The sequence below is a fragment of the Macaca nemestrina genome, chromosome 20, assembly GCF_043159975.1.
Source record: "Macaca nemestrina isolate mMacNem1 chromosome 20, mMacNem.hap1, whole genome shotgun sequence".
Classification (NCBI taxonomy): Eukaryota; Metazoa; Chordata; class Mammalia; order Primates; family Cercopithecidae; genus Macaca; species Macaca nemestrina.
Window position 1 is genome coordinate 840235 of NC_092144.1, and position 19008 is coordinate 859242.

At 60.5% G+C, this 19008-nt stretch overlaps 2 protein-coding genes across 3 annotated transcripts; one reads left to right on the forward strand and one right to left on the reverse strand.

Moving 5' to 3' along the window:
* The first annotated feature begins 1236 nt into the window (after positions 1-1236).
* On the forward strand, positions 1237-8958 carry LOC105486528 (follistatin like 3). Its single transcript, XM_011749442.2, has 5 exons — positions 1237-1390; positions 2649-2834; positions 5381-5596; positions 6861-7088; positions 7178-8958. Exons 1-5 carry the CDS (start codon positions 1288-1290, stop codon positions 7234-7236), a joined length of 792 nt encoding a protein of 263 aa, XP_011747744.1. The 5' UTR covers positions 1237-1287; the 3' UTR covers positions 7237-8958.
* A 1890-nt stretch (positions 8959-10848) lies between these two features.
* On the reverse strand, positions 10849-17763 carry LOC105486487 (serine protease 57). Of its 2 annotated transcripts, none has more exons than XM_071086911.1 (5): positions 17552-17763; positions 17015-17171; positions 14539-14683; positions 12605-12868; positions 10849-11290 (listed from the first exon to the last, which is right to left on the reverse strand). In XM_071086911.1, the coding sequence occupies exons 1-5, from the start codon at positions 17628-17630 to the stop codon at positions 11084-11086; spliced, it is 852 nt and encodes a 283-aa protein (XP_070943012.1). In that variant the 5' UTR covers positions 17631-17763; the 3' UTR covers positions 10849-11083. The 2 variants fall into 2 exon arrangements, with proteins under 2 accessions (XP_070943012.1, XP_070943013.1); XM_071086912.1 differs by having other exon boundaries at positions 17015-17168; positions 17552-17762.
* Positions 17764-19008: the final 1245 nt, after the last annotated feature.

Here is a 19008-nt window from a genome sequence, read left to right on the forward strand (position 1 = left end):
CAACTGCTCTCCATCTCCTCAACCTTCTTTATTTTCCTGAAAGCATTAACCAGTCTTTGAAGTTACAGATTAATTTGTCTCTGCATTTTGCTGTCTATGGCCCCTCCAAACCAGGAGCTCGGTGAGCGTGTGATGGGGTCTGCCTTGGTCACCACGGCACCCCAGCACCCTGCAGGGCCCCTCTGGCCAACAAGAGATGTTCACTGATGGTTCCTTAGAAGCGGGAACAGAGGGGCTCCGCAGAACCCTTGAGCTCGCCACGGGCGCCCTGACAGATCCGGAGGCCTCCACCGCAGCATCAGCTCCCAAGTAGGAAATGTGTCTGGCTGCAGCAAAGCCCCCCGGACACAGCGCCTCCGGGCCCACGCAGATGTCGCTGTCATAAATTGTGGGAAACGCCTCTGCTGGAAACAGTGTTTGAAACAGTGTTTGCTGAATCGCGGAGGGAGAGGAAAAAACCTAGTAAACATTCTTGTTGATATGACCTGGGGGAACCTTCCCAAAGGCTTGGAAGGCTGTTGGGGGCAGAGTTGCCCAGGGGCCCAGACAAAGGCCTGGCGTGCACGCACACACGCACACACACAGACAGTGGCCTCCCTGGGGGCCTTGGCTGGGCGAGGCCTGCTGTTGTCCACGATGCTGGAAGGAGCTGTGTCTCTGGGTCTGTCCCGGCCGCACCCCGTTCTGTCCCACACGCAACCTCTCCCCACCCACAGGCCGGCTCCAGCGGCCAGGTGGACGGGTGGGCGGCCTGCGCCATGAGCAGGGAACCATATCCAGCTGAGGTTTTGGGTGTGTGGGGCAGGTCGGGACCAAGGAGGCCGGGTTGGGGGGCTCAGACTATGAAAGTGACCACATGCAAATCACAGAAACGGGGTGCAGGGATCCACAGACGTGCTCCTCGTGGGTCCCCGCTAGCTCACCACCACCCCTGCAACTGAAGATCCCCACACCCACTTTGACTCCTGGAGACCGCCCCTCCATCCACCCAAAAGGCTGCCACCACCTCGAACCCACACCCCGGTCCCAGTTCCGCCCTGGGTCCAGCCACATCTCCCCAGATGCATTCTCTGGCTCCGGGAGGGGACCCGGGCGCGCGCCCCCAGCTGCCCCCCGCAGCGGCCGGGCCCGGCGCCTGCCCACCCCGCGCGGGACACGGCCTCGCCCCCGCCACTCCCGCGCCGCGCCCCGCCCCGTGCCCCGCCCCGCCCGCGGCCCGCGGGACCTTTATAGGGAGCGCCGGCCGCGCGCTAGGAAGTCGGTGCCGCTGCCGCCTCTGCGTTCGCCATGCGTCCCGGGGCGCCAGGGCCACTCTGGCCTCTGCCCTGGGGGGCCCTGGCTTGGGCCGTGGGCTTCGTGGGCTCCATGGGCTCGGGGGATCCCGCGCCCGGTGAGTGGGGCGGCCAGAGGGGCGGGCGGGGCGGGCCACCCACGTGGGGCTGCCCGGAATGCGGCCGGGGGGACGTCGGGGGGCGCGGCGGCGGTGGGGGCGAGGGCGGTGTCCGGCGCAAGCTGGAACCGGCAGGGTCTGAAGGGGGGTCACCAGGAGGTCAGCAGAGCAGAGGTTCCTAATCACAATGACCGCTGACATTTATTGAGCGCTTAGTGTCTACCTCTCCCCTCCCTGAACCCGTGCCATCCCAGTAGTGCCGGAGCTCTCTTCATCTCTGTCTTCCAGATGGGGAAACTGAGGCTCAGGGTCACACAGACTGTAGGCGGCAAAGCCAGGGTTCTAGCCGGGACTGTCTGGGTCGGTCCTGGTGCCCTGAGAGGCAGCGCTGGGTGTCTGGAGCCAGGCCCTCCAGCTGGGGCTGAGAGCTTCCCCGGGTCCTGGGTAGACCAGGCATGGAGACTCACACCTGGGACTTGCTGGGAGGCGCCAGGCAGGAGACGGCCCCACTCCTGGCCTCAGTTTCCCCTATGATGGGTGCTAAGGTGCTGCATTCCTCAAACTGGTCCCTGGCAGTGTCTGTGAACCACCGAGCACTCTGGGAAGGGGGCTGTGGCCGTTCCTGCCCCCAGGGACAGGGGAAGAAACTGGGGGCTCTCTGGCTCCCCACCCCCCATCCCTGCAGCCCCACCCCACCCCAGCCCCGCGCCAAAGGGAGAGCAGAGCCCCCTCCCCGAAGGCCACGTCCCTGGGGAGACAGTGAGCTCATGCAAGGGGAATGTTCCCAAGTTGGAGTGAGTAAGAGGCGGGCCAGGCGGTGGGGGGGGCTGCCAGGCGCGGGGCTCCACGTGCCCTCGCCCTCGGGTGCTGTCTAGACAGAGGGCAGAGGCGGGAGAAGCGGTTCCAGGGCCCGCTGACCCTGACATGCCCAGTGCCTGGCGTTGGGTGGTGTTTGACGGGTTGGGCAGGGTGCCAGCCCCCGGCCTGGGGGCTCGGAGGGAACGAGGGGGGACCTCCTGGGATGGGTGAGGGTTGGTGGTGAGGGTGTTGGGGGGGGCATAGAGCTAGAGGGGAGGAGGTATCTCCAGGGACCCGGAGCCAGGGTGAGGACCCCCATGTGGTTTTCTGCCCCTCTTCCTGGGTTGGGGTAGATCATCCCGTGCGTAACTACTGAGCACCACCTGCATGCATCTGTGGGCGGGCCAGAAGCTGGGTGTCAGGAGTGGCCCAGGAGAGCACCCCGTCCCCTGGCCCGCAGGTGGTGTTTGTTGGCTCCAGCAGGGCCAGGAGGCCACCTGCAGCCTGGTGCTCCGGACTGACGTCACCCGGGCCGAGTGCTGTGCCTCCGGCAGCATTGACACCGCCTGGTCCAACCTCACTCACCCGGGGAACAAGATCAACCTCCTTGGCTTCTTGGGCCTTGTCCACTGCCTTCCCTGCAAAGGTGAGACCCCAGGCCAGAAGCAGGGCAGGCATCTCAGCTCAGGACCAGCCAAAAACAGTCACGGTGGTCGAGGGCAAAACATGCGGGGCTGAGCCTGTCACAGGGGTTGCAGGGGGGATCCTGGTCTCAGAGAGGGACTGGGGGCACCTCCCAGTTCCCAGGCTTCAGTCTCTTGCAGTTTAGGACTCAGGAAGAGGCCCTAAGGACTCCCCACGTGGCTGAGCCTTTGCTGGGGCTGAGCTCGCTGCCTGGGTGGCTCTTCGATAAATGTCTGGCTTACACCTAGCTCCTGGGAAGGTGGGTTTGCCATTCTGGCCTGTGACCCCAAATGTCCACACCAGGGACCTTCACTGCAGACTCCAGGGTCTGTGGTGGGGTTACAGCTGCATGATTAACAAGCATTTGCCTCGGGACCCAGTTTTTTTTTTTGAGATGGAGTTTCATTCTTGTTGCCTAGGCGGGAGTGAAATGGCACGATCTCGGCTCACCGCAACCTCCACCCCCCAGGTTCAAGCGATTCTCCTGCCTCAGCCTCCCTAGTAGCTGGGATTATAGGCGTGCGCCACCACACCCGGCTAATTTTTTGTATTTTTAGTAGAGACGGGGTTTCTCCATGTTGGTCAGGCTGGTCTCAAACGCCTGACCTCAGGTGATCTGCCTGCCTTGGCCTCCCAAAGTGCTGGATTACAGGCGTGAGCCACCGCGCCCAGCCACTCTTCTGAGACAATGCCTTCCCCATCAAACTAGGGGCTCTTGGGTGGCAGAGAACGAATGAATGAGTTAAGATATACTCTCCGCACTGGAGGATGAATTTTTTTTTTTTTTTTTTTTTTTTTTTTTTAAGACAGAGCCTTGCTCTGTCACCCAGGCTGGAGTGCAGTGGTGCGATCTCGGCTCACTGCAACCTCGGCCTCCTGGGTTCAAGCGATTCTCTTTCCGCTGCCTCCTCAGTGGCTGGGACTACAGGTGTGCGCTGCCACGCCTGGCTAAGTTTTATATTTTTGGTAGAGATGGGGTTTCATCACATTGGCCAGGCTGGTCTCAAACTCCTGACCTCAAGTGATCTGCCAGCTTTGGCCTCCCAAAGTGCTGGGATTACAGGCATGAGCCACCATGCCTTTGTTGGGACACAACTTGAAGGAGGTGGGCATTAGAGCTGGGGTGTTGGGGGATGTCTAGGAGTTTGCCAGATGGAGTCAGTATGGGAGTGGGGATCAGGAGAGAACATGGCTTGAGGTTAGGTCCTGGTGGGTGGGGTGAGTCAGAGGAGCCAGGGGGAGGCTGGAGCTGAGGGGTGCAGACCCGAAGGCCAGGCTGAGGAACTCTGTTGGCCTCTGAGATGTGATTAATCCCAGATCAGCCTGGCTGGGTTGTCCTGAACTCATTGCCACATACCCCTGGCTCCCTCCAGACCCCCCTCTGGCTTCTGGAAGGAGGACAGACTTCAAAAAGTGCCTGGCCTGGGCATGAGACGGCCCAGGACCCCCCACCCCCAACCTCATTTGGCCGCCCTGGGGACGGGAACTCAGGCCCCCTTCCGTTCTCGCTTGTATGAAAGCCATCCTGGCCAAGCATTTCCAGATGTGCCTGTGAGCCGCTGTGCGTGGGCCGCCCAGGTGCGGCCCACATGCCCTGCAGGGCTGCGTGGGGGGCGCTGGCCATCCTCTAAGGAGTGCCTGACTGCCTTGTAATTGGGGCTCCCCCGTCAGCCCCGCTTTACACACAGAGAAACTGAGGCTGACACATAAAACAACAGCTGTGTTCAGAGGCCCCACCAGACCCACAGACAACAGAAAGGGGATCGGTCATCTGGGTCCTGCTGCAGCTTTCAAGCTGAGGTGCTTGGGTCCCCTGCACTCATAGCTGCGACCCGGCCTCAGTTTCCCCATCTGTAAAATGATGGGAGGATGCAATGAGCCTAGGTGGCGATGAACATCACATGAAAAGCGGGGGCGGGGACCCCAGAGAGAGTTTCCTAGCAGGACCTCAGTATCCCTGCCTGAGCAGTGGGGCTGCGGGGCAACTCCTGGTTCAGAGGCCTAGGGCTGTGGGCGGCCCCCTCCCCTGGAATCGCTCCCCAGGCCAGGAGGGGTGTCCAGAGCCCCGCCCTCCCCGACGCCTCCTGGGGAAGATTCCGGCAGCCCCAGACTCGCGCCTGGCAAGGGCGGAACACCCCGGGCTGACGCAGCTGGGGCCCCTCCGGCCTTCCCAGAAAAGCGCGTGCATCGGGGGCAGACGTCAGCCAGCTACAAGGAGGAGCGGCCCGAGGCTGCGTAGCTCCGCCGGACCCCGATTCCGGGCAGAGACCCCGCGGCCTGCGCGCACCGAGCCCAGCCCCCGTCCCCAGCCCCACCGGTCCCGCGCCCCGACCCGTAGCCCTGCCCCTGGGAACCCGAACGCCCCGACTCCGACTGACCCTGACCTGGGACGGCGCCCCCGCCTCCGCCCTGCAGAGGGGGCGCAGGGAGAGGCCCCGAGGCCTTCGCGCGGCCCCACGCCCGGGAACCTCCCATGCCCGGCCCCACGCGCGTGTCCTGTGTCCGCAGATTCGTGCGACGGCGTGGAGTGCGGCCCGGGCAAGGCGTGCCGCATGCTGGGGGGCCGCCCGCGCTGCGAGTGCGCGCCCGACTGCTCTGGGCTCCCGGCGCGGCTGCAGGTCTGCGGCTCAGACGGCGCCACCTACCGCGACGAGTGCGAGCTGCGAGCCGCGCGCTGCCGCGGCCACCCGGACCTGCGCGTCATGTACCGGGGCCGCTGCCGCAGTACGTGGGGGCGGGGTCTGTGGAGGGGCGGGGCGGGACCTACCAGACCTGCGCGTCACGTATCGAGGCTGCTGCCGCAGTACGTGGGGGCGGGGCCTGGGGCGGGGCCACCCGGACCTGAGCGTCACGTTACGGAGCTGCTGCTGCAATGCGTGAGGGCGAGGCCTACGTGACGGCCCGGCCTCTGGGGGCGGGGCCTGCTGGAGGGGCGGGGCCGCTGCCGCAGTGCGTGGGGGCGGGGCCTCCAGCCCACTATATGTCACGTGGGTCGCGGTGGGGCCTAATTAAGGGCGCGTTTACACTTCCGAGGGAGTATTACGGGGTGGGGTCTTTTGTAGGGTTGGGATTTGGAAAGTAGTGGGCCTCTGGGGCTCACATTGGGCGAGAGGTATGTGGCATGGTCAGAGCGGGAGTGTGACGCAGCGAGGGGCTTGTGGGTGTAAGCAGAAGGGCATGATGGAACCAGGGGGTGAGACTTTGGGTCATGGAAGGGGCGGGGCTCTTGACTGGGGCGTGGTTCCTGGGTGGAGATGGGCGGGGATTTGTGGGTGGAGCTTGGGTGGGCGGCCCCGCAGTCGCGGAGGGGCGGGGCTTTGGGTAACAAGGGTGAGGGCTTACGAGGAGGTGTGGCTCCTGGGTAAAATGGGAGGGGCAAGGCTTGTGGGTGGAGCCTGAGGGGGTTGGTTGGGCTCGTGGAGGGGCGGGGCTTTGTGGGTGGTAAGAGGGTGGGGCTTATGGCTAAAGCAAGAGGTGGGACTTCTGGAAGGGGAGAGACTCCTGGGTAGAATCGGAGGGGCAGGGCTTGTGAGTTCTATGGGGGGTTGGACTTCTGGGTAACAAGGGGCGAGGCTCGTGGGAGGAGCAGGGTTTCTGGGTGGAGCTTGATTGTGGGCGGGGCTTTGTGGTGGTAAGGGGGTGTGGCTTATGGCTAATGTAAGGGGTGGGGCTTCTGGAAGGGGAGTGACTTCTGGGTACAATCGGGGGGTGGGGCTTGTGGGAGCTTTAGGGGGTGGGACTTTTGGGTAACATAAGGGGCGGGGTTCCTGGAATGGGTGTGGCTCCTGGGTACAATTGGAGGGGCAGGGCTTGTGGGTGGAGCTCAAGGGGTGGGATGGAGAGGGGGGCTCATGGGGAGGTGCGGGGGGCTTGTGTCCTACCAGAGGGTTTTCTCAACTTGGGGGTTAAGGGCAGGTCTTGGGGCCAAGAGCCCTGCGGGGTTCTCAGCGAGATGTCTCCTGAACTGTCCCTGGCACCTGGCCTGCAGAGTCCTGTGAGCGCGTGGTGTGCCCGCGGCCACAGTCGTGCGTCGTGGACCAGACTGGCAGCGCCCACTGCGTGGTGTGTCGGGCGGCGCCCTGCCCTGTGCCCTCCAGCCCCGGCCAGGAGCTTTGCGGCAACAACAACGTCACCTACATCTCCTCGTGCCACCTGCGCCAGGCCACCTGCTTCCTGGGCCGCTCCATCGGTGTGCGCCACGCGGGCAGCTGCGCAGGTGCAAACGCAGGGCGAGGGCACAGACCTGTCCTGGGGGCCGGAGAACCCCCTGCCCCGCGCCCTCAATGCTCTTATCCACCCTTGCAGGCACCCCTGAGGAGCCGCCAGATGGTGAGTCGGAGGAAGAGGAAGAGAACTTCGTGTGAGCCTGCAGGACAGGCCTGGGCCTGGTGCCCGAGGCCGCCCCCCACCCCGTTATTTATTGCCACAGCAGAGTCTAATTTATATCCCACGGACACTCCCTAGGGCCTGGATTCGGACCACTTGGGGATCCCAGAACCCCCCTGGAAGGACTGAGGAAAGGAGGCCTGGGGGCCGGCTGGTGGGTGGGGTAGACCTGCATTCCGGACACCGAGCCCCTGATTTAGGGCCTTTCTCTAAGAAGCTCCAGCCCCTACCCTAAGACCTATTGCTGGGGAGGACTCCACACTTCTGCTCTGCTCCTTTGGGGATAAACCTGTTAATTATTGCTACCATTAAGAGGGCTGGGCATTCCCTGCTGGTAATTCCTGAAGAGGCATGACTGCTTTTCTCAGCCCCAACCATCCTAGAACAGGGGCCTTGGGCTTAGGCCAGGAGGAGCAGAGGAGGTCTAGCCTGGGTGTGTACGGAAGGTCTAGCCTGGGTGAGTACGGAGGGTCTAGCCTGGGTGAGTACGGAGGGTCTAGCCTGGGTGTGTAAGGAGGGTCTAGCCTGGGTGAGTACGGAGGGTCTAGCCTGGGTGAGTACGGAGGGTCTAGCCTGGGTGTGTAAGGAGGGTCTAGCCTGGGTGAGTACGGAGGGTCTAGCCTGGGTGTGTACGGAGGGTCTAGCCTGGGTGTGTACGGAGGGTCTAGCCTGGGTGAGTACGGAGGATCTAGCCTGGGTGAGTACGGAGGGTCTAGCCTGGGTGTGTAAGGAGGGTCTAGCCTGGGTGTGTACGGAGGGTCTAGTCTGAGTGCGTGTGGGGACCTCAGAACACTGTGACCTCAGTCCAGCAAGCCAGGCCCTTCATGAAGGCCAAGAAGGCTGCCACTGTTCCCTGCCAGCCCAAGAACTCCAGGTTCCCCACTGCCTCTGTATGCCCCTTCCCATCCTGCGAAGGCCGTTGAGAAATGCCCAGTGTGACCCATGGGAAAGGGCACGGCCTGTCCTCCTGACACGGGCCGTGCTCAGCCACAGAACTGCCCAGCGCCTCCCCTGCTGCCGTCCATGGTCAGTTCACTAGGCGACATCACATGGTCTCAGGCATGCGGCAGCCAGCGGCAGCTCAGCACAGGGCACTGTGTCCAGGGGAGCCCAGTCCACTTTGGGGGGACTCCGGCAGGGACCACGGACCCCTGCTCACCCACTGGCCCCGAGGGGGGTGTAGACACCAAGACTCACGGATGTGTGACATCTGGAGTCCTGGAGCCGGGTGTCCCAGCAGCACCACTAGGTGCCTGCTGCCTCCACAGTGGGGTTCACACCCAGAGCTTCTCGGTCCCCTACATGTAGCCCGCCCCGGCTACATGCCAGACCTGCCTCACCCACCAGCACAGCCGGAGCTGGCGACACCAGCCAGGTGCTGGTCTTGGGCCAGTTGTCCCACGACGGCTCACCCTCCCCTCCATCTGGGTTGTCGCTCAGAATTGCCTACCTGTGCCTGCGTGTAAACCAGAGCCTCAGACCAGCTATGGGGAGGGGACAATGTGGAGGAAATCCAGCTTCCCCGGTCTGGGGTGAGGAGTGCCGGGAGCTTGGGCATCCTCCTCCAGCCCCCAGGTAGTGCCTTACCTGTGGTGCCCAGAAAAGTGCCCCTGGGCTGGTGGGTCTACGGGAGCCTCAACCAGGCAGCCCTCCCCACCCTGGGGCCCTGCCTCACCAAAGAAATAAAGACTCAAGCTATTTTGGGGTGTCCAGGCCTCAGTTTGTCTCGTCTCTCAGGGCTTCAGGCCACCCCCTCGGCCATGGGATTGGCAGCCTGGGGCCTGGGGCCTGGGGTGCTGTGTGGGGGCTCTGGAGGCACCAGAAGAGAGACCCAGCATTAGTCCTTGGGCAGCCTCTGGCCACCTCTGGGCCTCAGTGCCTCTCCAGGCAGTGGACAAGCCCAGGAGGGGCTGAGGCAGTGCGGGAGGGGAGGGAGAGGAAATTGGCCTTTTGGGAGGGCACACAGGATAAACAAGATGGCTTAGGGCACCCCTAAGACACCAGCTGGCTTGGGGCCCAGAAATGGAGGCCCAGCCTTGAAGGACTTGGGTGAACAATAGCAGTAATAACAATAACAGGATTAGGGCCAGGGCAGGGTAGCTCACCCCTGTAATCCCAGCGCTTTGAGAGGCCAAAGTGGGTGGATCACTTGAGGCCAGGAGTTTCAGACCAGCCTGGGCAATATAGTGAGACCCCCGTGTATCTACATTTAAAAAAAAAAAAAAGGTCAAGTGCCCCTGTAGTCCCAGCTACTCAGGAGGCTGAGGTGGGAAGATGGCTTGAGCCCAGGTTGTCAAGGCTGCAGTGAGCTACGATGGCACCACTGCACTCCAGCCTGGTGACACAGTGAGACACTGTTTCTAAAATAATAATAATAGCAAAATCAGCCAGCAGTGGTGGTTCATGCCTGTAATCCCAGCAGTTTGGGAGGCTGAGGCAGGTGAGGCACAAGGTCAGGAGTTCGAGACCAGCCTGGCCAACATGGTGAAACCCTGTCTCTACTAAAAATACAAAAATTAGCCAGGTGTAGTGGCGGGTGCCTGTAATCCCAGCTACTCAGGAAACTGAGACAGGAGAATTGCTTGAACCTGGGAGGCAGAGGTTGCAGTGAGCCAAGATCGTGCCGCTGTACTCCAGCCTGGGTGACAGAGCAAGACTCTATCTTGAAAAAAAAAAAAAAAAATTAGCCAGCTGTGGTGTCACGTGCATGTAATCCCAGCTACGTGGGAGGGTGAGGCGAGAGAATCGCTTTAACTCAGGAGGAGGAGGTTGCAGTGAGCCGAGATCGCACCTCTGCACTCCAGCCTGGGTGACAGAAGGAGACTCTGTTTCAAAATAATAATAATAAAAAAAAGGCCGGGCGCGTTGGCTCACGCCTGTAATTCCAGCACTTTGGGAGGCCGAGGCGGGTGGATCACGAGGTCCGGAGATGGAGACCATCCTGGCTAACACAGTGGAACCCCGTCTCTACTAAAAAATACAAAAAAAATTAGCTGGGCGTGGTGGCGGGTGCTGTGGTCCCAGCCTCCGGAGGCTGAGGCAGGAGAATCGCATGAACCCGGGAGGCAGAGCTTGCAGTGAGCCGAGATTGCGCCACTGCACTCCAGCCTGGGCGACAGAGCGAGACTCCATCTCAAAAAAATAAATAAAAATAAAAATTAATAATTAATAAGAAAGAAATAAATAAAATTTAAAAATAAAAAATAACACAATAACAAGCTGTGACAGTAACATCAGCTGGGACTTGCCGTGCACCTGGCGCTATTCTCCGTGGTTTTCAGAGGATGAACGCCAGGCTGGATGGGAGGCCAGACCCTCTTGGGATTCTATGGTGTGGCCGGCGCAAGCCCGCACTGGTGTCCAGCGGCCCCCACGCCCTGCAGAGGGAGCTCAGGGCTTCCTAGCCTCCGTTTCCCAGCCTACTCATCTGTGCTGTGGTTAGCCGGCTGGAGGGAGGTGGAGGCACAGCGTTCCAGGTGGGAGGCTGCAGGAGTGTGGGCTGCAGGCCTGCGGAGGTGGACCCAGAGGGGTTCACGGTGGGGGGCATGGGAAGGTGGAAAGGGGCTGCGGACAAGGAGCCGTGACACAAACACGGGTGGACCCTGCCGCTGACCGCCCGCGGGTGAGGCTGGAAGTCAGTTAACATTTTACTGGATTAGATTCTGCCTTTGCATATGGAACGGGTGTCCCCCGCCGCTGGCCGTCCCACCCCAACCCTGAACATCAGGTTTCCCGGTGTCTGGGGCCCCAGGGACCCCCTGCCCCAGCCATGGAACATTCCAGGCCTCGAGCAGCAACCTCATTTGCATGCCGCAAGGCTGTGGCTCAGGCGACGACTCCTGGGGGCCTGGTGGTCCCACGCAGGGGTCCGGGCTGGGGGCTGCTCCGCCGAACCACGTCCCAGATCCAGGCCACAAAGGAGGACACCTGCGTGTACACGTCGGGGGTCTTCGGGTCGCCGCACCAGAGGCCGGAGAACGACACGAGGCCGTGAGCCCGGTTCCTGCACACCAGGGGCCCCCCGGAGTCGGCCTGGAGTAAAAGGAGAGGTGAGGTCAGGGCCTCTGGGAGCTGCGGCAGGCACATCTCACCACCGCCCTCCCTGCCTCAGAACCCTCTGTGACTCCCTACTGCTCTCCAAGGAAAAAGTAAACTCATCTCTGCCATCCAGGCCCTGAGGACCCGGCCCCCACCCACTTCTCTGCCCGCCTCCCCCACCAGCCTCCTCGGTGCTCCAGCCTTTGCACAGCCTGGAGGCCTGTTCCTGGCCTGTGCTGGAGGCTGCCTATGTACATTCGAGTCTGCAGTGCTCTGGGCAGTGCACAACCTGCACAGCTGTACGCGGCCGCCCTCCAGTAATGGGTCTCTCTGCCTTGCATGTGTTTCCTCCAATCTTCTAAGGATTCCTTCAAGTCTCAGCTCAAAGGTGCTCTCCTTGGAGAGGGCTCCCCGAATACTCACCCTAAAATCCCTCATCCTACCCTCCTAACTGCCATCTGGAATCCACTCTGACACCAGAAACTATTCGGGTGGCAGTTTTACAGATAGAGAAGAAGAGGCCCGGCCGGGCGCGGTGGCTCAAGCCTGTAATCCCAGCACTTTGGGAGGCCGAGACGGGCGAATCACGAGGTCAGGAGATCGAGACCATCCTGGCTAACACGGTGAAACCCCGTCTCTACTAAAAAATACAAAAAACTAGCCGGGCGAGGTGGCGGGCGCCTGTAGTCCCAGCTACTCGGGAGGCTGAGGCAGGAGAATGGCTAAACCCGGGAGGCGGAGCTTGCAGTGAGCTGAGATCCGGCCACTGTACTCCAGCCCGGGCGACAGAGCGAGACTCCGTCTCAAAAAAAAAAAAAAAAAAAAAAGAAGAAGAAGCCCAGAGAAATCAAATGAGATTTCCAAGGTCACACATTGGGAAAGTGGACAGTCTCGTTTCTCCTGGGCTTGGGCTGCCGGGCTCCAGAGTGTGTGTCCTGAACCAAGTCGCTCTCTTGCCTGCAAAAGACCTTCCAGGCCCCGTGTCTCCCTTAGCACCAGGGGATTCGTTTATCCGACAAGATTTTAGGAGTGGGAGCTGCTTCCTCTCAATCTGTTACTACCTTCTACTGAACACTGCTTGTGCAAATACACAAGTGTGTGGCTCTTTGTGCAGTGCACAACCTGCGCAACTGAACATGACAGCCCTGCGTGACCCTTGCCAACTCCCTGCCTTTCCTGGGTCTCAACTTCTCCATCTGGTCCAATATCAATGGGACTCAGTTCCCAAGGCCCTTCCTGGCCCTGACTGTCTCTGTGGGCCTTGGTTTCCCCGTACAGTAAGTGGGTGGAGCGGGGAGGGGATCTTACTGAGCAGAAGCCTCGCCTGTGCCTGTCCCCACTGCGGGTGCAGAGCATCGTATGGCTCAGGTGGCCCTTCCAGGAGCTGTTGCAGACGTCCAGGTCCAGCACTCGGACCTCGGCCTCCATCAGTCCAGGCGGCAGATCCTCAAAGTCAGACACGAAGCCCCAGCCAGCCACCCGGCACCGTGTCCCGGCTGTGGGGGGCCTGGCCCGTCTCCCTGGCAGCCTCAGCAGCCCCACTGCAGGGCCCAGGACAGCAGAGCCGTTCAGCTACAGGGAGAGCATGAGTTCAGGCCACCAGGCTCCCTCCCCATCCCCGGTCCTGCCTCAGTTTATCCATGGGACCCCTGGTTCTGCCCTTGTGAAGTGAAATCAATGGTGGCCACCATGAGGCCGGGTCAGGAGGCCCCGTTCCTTCTGCCAACATAAACCCCTATCCCTTGGGTCTCCAGTGTCACCGTCAGCTGCCCAAAGGGTCTTTCTTTTTTTCTTTTTTTTTGAGAGTCTCACTGTTGTCCAGGCTGGACTGTAGTGGTGCGATCTCAGCTCACTGCAACCTCCGCCTCCCGGGTTCAACCCATTCTCCTGCCTCGGCCTCCCAAGTAGCTGGGATTACAGGCGTGCACCACCACACCTGGCTAATTTTGTTATTTTAGTAGGAATGGGGTTTCACCACGTTGGCCAGGCTGGTCTCCAACTCCTGACCTCAGGTGATCCACCCGCCTCGGCCTCCCAAAGTGCTGGGATTACAGAGTGAGCCACCGTGCCCGGTCTCAAAGAGTCTTTCAAACCCCATCTCCTTCCTTGCTCTAAGCCCTCCCTTGGCTCCCCAGTGCCCTCAGGACAAAACCTCTTTGCTCACCAGCCAGGGCCTCTGAGGGCTCTCCAGCCTCAGCCTCCCCTCTGGCCGGACAGGATGAATTTACAGCCACTCCCTGGGCCTGCCACGCACCTCTGCTCACACCAGACCCCCAGCCTGGACCGTTTTCCTGTTCAGCCTCCACATCTCAGCACGGATGCCACCTGTCCCAGGAAGTCTTCCCAGATTGCCAGGCTAGGACATGAGTCTCCTCTGGGCTCCCTGCAGCCCGTCAAGGCTGGTTTACCAAGTGAAGATTGTGTGACACTCTGGGCTCTGCGTGGCCCAGCACCGGGCCTCTGGCCCTGGCCCTGGCACCCGGCACGTGGCTGATACTCAGTGAACAGGCCTGGGAAGGATGGCTCTAATCCCTGGCTCTGGTTCTCTGACTCGTGCATCTTGGGTACATCCCTGACATTCCTGATGTCTCCCCCAGCCTCAGTTTCCCCATCTGTACAATGGCCTGGGTGAACCAGAGCAGCTTCCAGGCTTCAGGGTTTCACGGATGAGAAAAATTCACCCAAAAGCTTCAGCCACTGGCGCTTGCTGCCTCCTTTTATCTTTTTTTTTTTCAGACGGAGTCTCGCTCTGTCGGCCGGGCTGGAGAGCAGTGGCCCGATCTCGGCTCACTGCAAGCTCCGCCTCCCGGGCTCACATCATTCTCCTGCCTCAGCCGAGGTAGCTGGGACTACAGGCGCCCGCCACCATGCCCGGCTAAATTTTTGTATTTTTAGTACAGACGGGGTTTCACCGTGTTAGCCAGGATGGTCTCGATCTCCTGACCTCGTGATCCACCCGCCTCGGCCTCCCAAAGTGCTGGCATTACAGGCTTGAGCCACCGCGCCCGGCGGTGAAACCTCATTTCTACCAAAAATATAAAAATTAGCCGGGCGTGGTGGAGGCGCCTGTGATCCCAGCTACTCGGGAGGCTGAGGCGGGAGAATCGCCTGAGCCCGGGGGGTCGAGCTTGCGGTGAGCCGAGATCGCGCCACTGCACTCCAGCCTGGGCGACAGAGCGAGACTCTCTCAAAAACCAAACGTGTGTCAGATACTCCTACGGGCCCCCCCACCCCAGGCTCACCCGCAGCAGGCAGATGTCGTTGACGTGGGTCACAGGGTGGAAGTCGGGGTGGTTGGTGATAGCGCTGATACCAAACACCTGCTGGGTGGGCTCTGCGGTACGCAGGGCATGGGCGCCCAGCACCACCAGGCCGGTGCGGAGGTCTCTGCGGGCAGGAAGGGGTAGGCGAGACAGGGGTGAGAGGCTGCCTGTCCTGGGCCTGTCCTGGGCCTCAGTCTACTCATCTATGAAACAGAGGCCCAGGCCGGGCGCGGTAACTCACGCCTGTCATCCCAGCACTTTGGGAGGCCGAGGCGGGCGGATCACGAGGCCAGGAGTTCGAGACCAGCCTGGCCAACGTGGTGAAACCCTGTCTTTACCAAAAATACAAAATTAGCCGAGCGTGGTGGCGGGCGCCTGTAATCCCAGCTACTCAGGAGGCTGAGGCAGGAGAATCGCTTGAACCCGGGAGGAAGAGGTTGCAGTGAGCTGAGATCACCCTACTGCACTCCAGTCTGGGTGACAGAGCAAAACTCTGTCTCAAAAAAAATTACTTTGCCAGGCGCGGTGGCTCACGCCTGTGATCCCAGCACTTTAGGAGGCCGAGGCGGGCGGATCACGAGGTCAGGAGATTGAGACCATCCTGGCTAACACGGTGAAACCCCGTCTCTACTAAAAATACAAAAAATTAGCCGGGCGAGGTGGCAGCCGCCTGTAGTCCCAGCTACACGGGAGGCTGAGGCAGGAGAATGGCGGGAACCCAGGAGGCAAAGCTTGCAGTGAGCTGTGATCGCGCCGCTCACTCCAGCCTGGGCGACAGAGCGAGGCTCCGTCTCAAAACAACAACAACAAAACAACAACAACCCCGTCTCTACTAAAAAATACAAAAAACTAGCCGGGCGAGGTGGCCAGCGCCTGTAGTCCCAGCTACTGGGGAGGCTGAGGCAGGAGAATGGCGTGAACCCGGGAGGCGGAGCTTGCAGTGAGCTGAGATCCGGCCACTGCACTCCAGCCTGGGCAGCAGAGCGAGACTCCGTCTCAAAAAAAAAAAACAAAAAAAAAAAACAAAAAACAACAACAACAACAACAACAAAAAACAATTACTTTTACACCAACTTTATATTCTTTTTCTTTTTTTTATTTTTTAGACAGAGTCTCACTCTGTCCCCCCAGGCTGGAGTGTGATCTTGGCTCACCGCACCCCGGGTTCCAGTGATTCTCTTGCCTCAGCCCTTCAAGCAGCTGGGACTACAGGCACGCACCACCACACCCGGCTAATTTTTGTATTTTTAGTAGAGACGAGGTTTCAGCATGTTGGCCAGGCTGGTCTCGAACTCCTGAGTAGCTGGGACCACAGAAGCACACCACTACTCCTGACTAATTTTTGTATTTTTTGTAGAGACGGGGGGTTTCATTTTGTTGCCCAGGCTGATCTTGAACTCCTGGAGGCAAGTGATCCTCCTGCCTTGGCCTCCTGCCAGATGTGACTGTCTGCGCCCAGCCCCAATATTCCTTTCTTTTTTTCTTCCTTTGAGACAGAGTCTGGCTCTGCCACTCAGGCTGGAGGGCAGTGGCACCATCTCAGCTCACTGCAACCTCCACCTCCCGGGTCCAAGTGATTCTCCTGTCTCAGCCTCCCGAGTAGCTGGGGTTACAGCCACTCACCACCACGCCTGACTAATTTTTGTATTTTTAGTACAGACAGAATTTCACCATGTTGGCCAGGCTGGTCTCGAACTCCTGACCTCAAACAACCCACCATGTCCCAACGTGAGGGGACTCCAGGCTGGCGGGGGAGCAGGGGACACCGCAGCCCAGGACCAACCCATCTCTTGCCTGGTGGCGGCTCCGGCAGGAGGGGGCCCACCCACCTTGGCCCCAATATTCATCTTAATAGTTATTATAACAGCATATTTAAAATGAGGCCGGGCGCGGTGGCTCCCACCTGCAATCCCAGCACTTTGGGAGGCAGAGGCAGGTGAATCATTTGAGGTCAGGAGTTCCAGACCAGCCTGGCCAACATGGTGAAATCCCGTCTCTACTAAAAATAACAAAAATTCACCAGGCGTGGTGACAGATGTCTGTAATCCCAGCTACTCGGGAGGCTGAGGCAGGAGAATCGCTTGAACCCGAGAGGCAGAGGCTGCATTGAGCTGAGTTTGCACCATTGCACTCCAGCCTGGGGGACAGAGACTGTCTCAAAAAAAAAAAAAAAAAAAAAAAAGAACATAGTAACAGTTACAGTCACAGAATATATACTTGTTGCCCCTGGTGCTTCTTTTGTGCTTCCTCTGCCTCCCTGACTTCTCCTCCTGTTTTCCCTTTGTTGCCCCTTAAATCTGACCCCCACTGAGACGCCCCCTCCTACAGGAGCCCCCACAGGCAAGGGATGGGTCCGTCCCGGGTTGCCGCGCCTCCAGCCCCCCCCACCAGCCTGGAGTTCCCCTCATGTTGGGACACGGTGTCCAGAGAGAAGGGGCCCGACAGGTGAGCTCACCTGTGGCTGAAGCAGTGGGCGGCCGAGACCACCCAGCGGGCTCGCAGCAGGAAGCCTCCACAGTGATGCTGGCCCCCGAAGCGCACGGAAGCCATGTAGGGCCTGGAGTGGGGGGTCACTTCATGGCCACCGATGATCTGGGCCCCCCAGGAGCCTGCTGGAGGGACAGCCCGAGTCAGGAACGAGGCAGGAGGAAGGGCTGACGGGCTGGGGTCAGGGCAGGGGGAGAAGGAGCGGCCGAGACACAGACGGGTGAGATGCGAGACAGACAGACACAGAGAGCTGGAGACACAGCCCAGACAAGCCCCCCAGTTGTGCTGGGAGGGGCTCCCGAGACCGGGAGATCCAGGGCGGGGCGGGCCGGCCCGAGACCCCCGTCGGATTTGCACCCATTTCCAGCAGAGGCAGTCACGGGCGCTTGGCAGATGGAGCGGGTGGAGCTCTCCCCAGGGTTCTCCGGGGACTGGGGGCTCCTGGGTGTGGCCGCCCTACGGGGACTTGGCGGGGGCCTGGGTGGGGATCCGGGGGGCTCCTCACCGGGGGGCTTCATGGGCAGCATCAGGGCAGTGGCCACGGTCAGCAGCAGACGTCCCCAGGCCCCCGACCCAGGCCCCATGGCGGATACGGGCTGGTGTCTCCCTGCAGAGGTCTCCGGGCCGTGGCTCCCACCCTCAGCCAACGGCCGGAAAGGGGGAGCCCGACTGTGGCCTGTGGTCAGGAGGCCCCACCAGCAACGCCTGAACCCCAGCCGGCCGTTTCTGGGAAATCGATGGTCGCAGGTGGTGGCTGATAATAATCATGTTGATAATAATCACCGCCGCCTGGGCCGGAAACAGGGGTGGGGGAGACAGCTCTGGGGCTGCAAGTGACCTCAGCAAGGCGCTCAACCCCTCTGTGCCTCAGTTTACCCAGCCTCAACACAGCTCAGCATGTGTGGGGAGCTTTCTGAAGAGCCGAGGTCACAGCGGCACTGGAGACCCTGCAGCTCCCCTCCGGCCCCCCCCCCCCCAAACCCCAGTCTTCCCATCTCCAACCCCAGTGCCCACCTCAGGACTGTGGGGACAGTGAGGAAGGCTGGTCTCCTGGGAAGCTCTGATGATTTCTGCCTTTATTTTATTATTATTATTTTTTTGAGACAGAGTCTCACTCTGTTGCCCAGGCTGGAGTGCAGTGGTGTGATCTCGGCTCACTGCAAGCTCCGCCTCCCGGGTTCACGCCGTTCTCCTGCCTCAGCCTCCCGAGTAGCTGGGACTACAGGCGCCCTCCACCACGCCCGGCTAGTTTTTTGTATTTTTTAGTAAAGACGGGGTTTCACCGTGTTAGCCAGGATGGTCTCGATCTCCTGACCTCAAGATCCGCCCGCCTCAGCCTCCCAAAGTGCTGGGATTACAGACGTGAGCCACCACTCTGTGCTTGGCCTCTTTTTCTTTTTTTGTGGAAGGAGTCTCGCTCTTGTTGCCCAAGCTGGAGTGTAATGGCATGATCTCAGCTCACTGCAACCTCTGCCTCCTGGGTTCAAGCGATTCTCCTTCCTCAGCCTCCCTAGTAGCTGGCATTACCAGCGCCTGACACCACACCTGGCTAATTTTGTGTTTAGTAGAGACGGGGTTTCACCATGTTGGTCAGGCTGGTCTCGAACTCCCGACCTCAGGTGATCCACCCGCCTCAGCCTCCCAAAGTGCTGGGATGACAGGCGTGAGCCACCGCGCCTGGCCTGGCAGGTCTTCACCTTTCAGTGGGAGTGTTGTTAGTGGCGAAGCTCAGGTCGTAAAGTGCAGCTCACACAGCTGGGTGATGGCATTCACAGTGGTGGCTGGCAGTGCGGTGCTCGTCAGCGTTTAACAGTGGACAGGCTGGGGCAGGCGCGGTGGCTCACACCTGTAATCCCAGCACTTTGGGAGGTCGAGGTGAGCGGATCACCTGAGGTCGGGAGTTTTAGACCAGCCTGGCTAACATGGTGAAACCCCATCTCTACTAAAAATACAAAAATTAGC

Coding starts and splice junctions, on each gene's coding strand:
- LOC105486528 (XM_011749442.2), top strand. CDS start 1,288: ATGCGTCCCGGGGCGCCAGGGCCACTCTGGCCTCTGCCCTGGGGGGCC. Junction 1,391..2,648: donor CTCGGGGGATCCCGCGCCCG/GTGAGTGGGGCG, acceptor CCTGGCCCGCAG/GTGGTGTTTGTTGGCTCCAG. Junction 7,089..7,177: donor CCACGCGGGCAGCTGCGCAG/GTGCAAACGCAG, acceptor CCACCCTTGCAG/GCACCCCTGAGGAGCCGCCA.
- LOC105486487 (XM_071086911.1), bottom strand. CDS start 17,630: ATGGGGCCTGGGTCGGGGGCCTGGGGACGTCTGCTGCTGACCGTGGCC. Junction 14,684..17,014: donor GCCCACTGCTTCAGCCACAG/GTGAGCTCACCT, acceptor TCCTGCCCGCAG/AGACCTCCGCACCGGCCTGG. Junction 11,291..12,604: donor ACAGGCGAGGCTTCTGCTCA/GTAAGATCCCCT, acceptor CTTTTACTCCAG/GCCGACTCCGGGGGGCCCCT.